This window comes from Carcharodon carcharias, chromosome 37 (assembly GCF_017639515.1).
Source record: "Carcharodon carcharias isolate sCarCar2 chromosome 37, sCarCar2.pri, whole genome shotgun sequence".
Classification (NCBI taxonomy): domain Eukaryota; kingdom Metazoa; phylum Chordata; class Chondrichthyes; order Lamniformes; family Lamnidae; genus Carcharodon; species Carcharodon carcharias.
The window spans coordinates 7,915,894-7,920,253 of NC_054503.1; the positions used below are offsets into that span (position 1 = coordinate 7,915,894).

Sequence of the window (4,360 nt, forward strand, 5' to 3'; positions counted from 1 at the left end):
CTGTAGCCCTCCACTATCTTCCTTTTCAGATAATAAACTGGCTGATATATTTTTCCCCCTCTCTAGCCAAGCAAAGGCTGAGGAAATGACATCTCGCCAACAACACCCTGGACAGAGGGCAGTAAATTCATGGCAGACCAGGACTGAACCTGTTCTTTGATCTGACCCAAAGCCCAGAGGCACTGGGAAGCTTCAGCATCATATTTTAGCAGTCTTTCACAACAACACAGAAAACACTGCAATTTTCTAAAAGTACCTTGCAAACTTTAAAACAAAGCCTCTCTTCATCCAGACAGAACATTTACACAAGAATTCTTCCATTCAAAAATTTCATCCTGCAGAAATATTGATAAGCTCTTGCCAGAAGAGAAAATTCCACCAAACCCAGAAGATCGCAAGATTTTGGTGAAAATTGTAAAGATTCAGTCATGACAGATCACTGTACCAACTTGTCACAATACGGTGACTTGAGTTTGATTGATGTTGGCTCTACTTGGAACCAGAGTTGTGAGTATGAACAATACATGACATCTCCTGATATCAGAGGACAGGAGACTGCTGACAAAACCTTCTACCAAGCCAGGGTTGTGATTGGTGTGGCCCTTGTCTGCATCATGCTGGTCTGCGGTATCGGTAATTTCCTCTTCATTGTGACCCTGGCCAGATACAAGAACCTGAGGAACATCACCAATCTTCTCATAGTCAACCTGGCCATCTCAGATTTCATTGTGGCAATTGTGTGCTGCCCCTTTGAGATGGACTATTATGTTGTCAGAGAGCTGTCCTGGAGCTTTGGACATGTTCTGTGCTCCTCCGTCAACTACCTCAGAACTGTGTCCCTCTACGTCTCTACCAACGCATTGTTAGCTATAGCTGTTGACAGGTGAGAACTTCTCATTCGTTATGCTCTGGGCCCTTCTGCACGCTGTTAAAATTAATCTTTGGCCAACAACCTGAACTCTGTTTCCCAGCCATCAATTCCATCTCCTCTCCGACCACTAGTCTGCATGAGGCTGAACCAGACTGTTTGCAACCTCGTGTCTTATCTGACCCGGAGCTGAGTTTCCAAACACAAATCCTCTCCATCACCAACATCTCCTACTTCCACCCCTATAGTATCACCCGTCCTCACCCATGCCTCAGCTCGTCTGCTGCTGAACCCACTATCTGGTGTTACCTCTAGCCTTGACCATCCCAAAGCTCTCCTGGCTGGCCTCCCATCTTCTACCCTCCTTAAACTTGACATCATCCAAAACTCTGTTGTCCCTTGTCCTAACTCACACCAAATCCCCACCACCTATGACACTGACTTTCGAGACCAGCAATGCCACAAATTTTAAATTCTCATCCTTGTGTTCAAATCCATGGTCTTGTTGCTCCTTATCTCTGTAATCTATTTCAGCTCTACAACCCTGAGAGCTCTACTCCAAATTCAGCCTCTTATACATCCCTGATACCCTTTACTCCACCAATGGTGACTCTAAGCTCCCTCCCTAAACCACCTTGCCCCTTTTCTCTCCTCCTTTTAAGATGCTCCTTTAAAACAATTTGAGCAATCGTTTGGTCACCTGTCCTAATATTTCCCGAGGTGGCTCGGTGTGAATCTCTGTCTGATAATGCTCCCACGACGTGCCTTGAAATAACTTTAAAGGCAAACCTACTTTAAAGGCGTTATATAAATGCTTTTTATTATTGTTTAAATAATATTTATAAAGTCATAACTTTTTTGGGGGATTTTCTGCCATCACCTGCAACTCCTGCCCTTTTTGTCTTCCTTCATGTGTGAGCCAGTGCTGACTATGAACAATTACCAATTGACTTGGTTTCAATCCAAAGCCTGTCTCACCTTCCTTCCTCGGTCTGCATGGAGTTACCTGAGTCCTGCCAGGGCATTGACCATGATGTTAGAAGACTTCTACACCTCCTGGGTTAGGGATGGGGAGGTGTGCGGTTTGGGGGGGGGGGGTTGGAGGATCATTAACTAGGATTCTTACTACTGATCACTATTCAATGAACTTGCTTTGAAAGTAGATGCAGGTGAACATCAGGTGAGGAATGGATCACCTCTGCTGTGACAGCCCATGGTAAATTAGCATGTTAGTCAATAGTTGAGGCTCATACGTGAAGAGAGGTCATTTGCATGAGGTCACGGTGAATTGAGTGCCCCTGAATTCTGTACCTCAATAAATATGAGCGCTGTCAGGAAAAGCAAGGGAGCAAATTCAGACAGGATGGGTAATTAAAATATTAAAAGAATTATTATAAGATTTGACATAATTTTCTTTTTTGTAACAATCAAACTGGCTTAGAAGTTCACTCAAGTCATTGCATCTTTTGGACTAACCCAAATCTTCCACTTACTAGACTCTCCCACTGTACCTGTTATCTTTGTTTTTCTGCCAAACGTATTGCAGGTATTTGGTCATCGTGCACCCACTGAAACCTCGCATGAAATTTCAGACAGCGTACTGCGTTCTAACTGCTGTCTGGTTAGTCTCCCTGCTCATCTCCATCCCCTCAGCCTACTTTACCACAGAAACGACCTTTGACGCTTTTCCAGGCAGCAATGGGAAAATATTCTGTGGGCAGATCTGGCCAGCAGACAAGGAACTCTTCTACAAATCCTATTTCTTGTTCCTCTTCATCCTGGAGTTTGTGGCACCTGTGATGACCATGTCCCTGTGCTACGTGAAGATCTGCAGGGAGCTGTGGTTCAAAAGCATGCCAGGTGTGCAAACCAGCCAAATCAAGAAGCGGCTTCGAGCACGGAGGAAGACAGTCCTGGTCCTTATGGGTATATTGACCGCGTACATCCTTTGCTGGGCTCCGTATTACGGATACGCCATCGTCCGAGATTTCTTCCCAAATGTGCTCTTGAGAGAAAGGCACTCCATCACAGTGTACTACATTGTAGAATGCATCGCGGTGAGCAACAGCATGATAAATACGCTCTTTTTCGTCACTGCGAAGAATAACACTTTCAAGTACGTGAGGAGGACTCTCCTTCAGCACTGGAGGGCTACCTACACACCAGACAAAAGCACCGTTGTGCAAGAGTGCCGAACCTCAATGCTGCCTGTGTCTGAGTTGCTGCTTCGACAGCAATAGCCAACCTGGGTTGAGAATTGGGTAACACTTGTGTCTGGGTGGATATTCCGCCACGGCAACATTAAACCATGATTTTACTTATATACTGATGGGACAGCCAGCCCTGGTTACAAGTATTTATGCTGTGGGTGGCTGTAAACTCAGCAGTGAAACAAAGCAAAACATTGGTTTCCTGACATAACTACTGCAGAGGTCTTTGGTGGATGTGAGGGATGGGGAGAAGACAAGTTAAGGTGCCCAAGCAGTTTTGCCATAAATTAGCAAAGCCTCACCCCAAGGAGCCAGGTTGGTGCTAAAGTCCCAGGTCCTGATTCCAAGAAAATGTTGAGAATGCAAAATTTCCTCAGGCTTCCCAGTCCTCCATCCAATTGACTTTTAAAACTCATGCTCAGCAGATATCTCATTGCTATGTCCTGTTATAACCTTAGTCTTTCCTACTCTACATCGTTAGTGGGCTTCATCAGGGTTTGCTCGATAACAACACAAACTTTTGATGTCAATGGAGCCAAATTCATTGCTAACCCAGAACTGATTGACGCACTGAGCTCTACCAATGCTTCGCCCATTTTAGATCAAATATAAGGCTTGTGATTAGCTGCACTGACAGCCAATCAGAATAGCTCCCAAATCACTGGATGACTCAGTGAGTCACTCAGTGCCTGAAGTGTGCTGTTATTTTATCTCAATCATGTGCTATTGGGTCAAGAGAAGGGAAGGAAAAAAAATGATTAGCAAAAGCTCCTTGATTTCCATCTGGTGACCTGTGTTGGAAAGTGAGAGTTAGGGCAGGATTAGGTTTGGGTGTGGTGTAATGCAGAATCTGGTAGTATACTATGCCCTCACTGTGTCTAGGATCACATGGAGTGAGATAACAGCTATGGAAACACATCTCAATATCACAGCCTTCTGCAGCAAAGGGGAGCAGGGGAAAGATGCAAGGTCTCTGAGGTTGATGACTTGAGCCTCAGTGAGTGATTGGAACAGGCAGTGCTCACTATGTCTGGGCTGGCACTGCAAACATCCAGGCGTTAGTTACCATTCTTGCCCTCAAGGGAAGATTGGATGGACCTAAGATGGGAGTGCAGTTTGGGGCAACAATAATACAAATAGCAAGCATCAGTCATGAATTTGATTCTGGTGAGGTTTGGGAAAGGCATTGGTGTGTAAATGAGCAAGTCTGAGTGTTTCAATAACCAGTGTCTACTCTAATAACCTTAGCTCAGTCGGTGGCATGAAGATATTAATGTATATA

The 4,360-nt window shown here is 44.8% G+C and overlaps 1 protein-coding gene across 1 annotated transcript; it reads left to right on the top strand.

Moving 5' to 3' along the window:
• The first annotated feature begins 428 nt into the window (after positions 1-428).
• LOC121272962 (prokineticin receptor 1-like) lies at positions 429-3,108 on the top strand. Its single transcript, XM_041179862.1, has 2 exons — positions 429-883; positions 2,415-3,108. Exons 1-2 carry the CDS (start codon positions 429-431, stop codon positions 3,106-3,108), a joined length of 1,149 nt encoding a protein of 382 aa, XP_041035796.1.
• Positions 3,109-4,360: the final 1,252 nt, after the last annotated feature.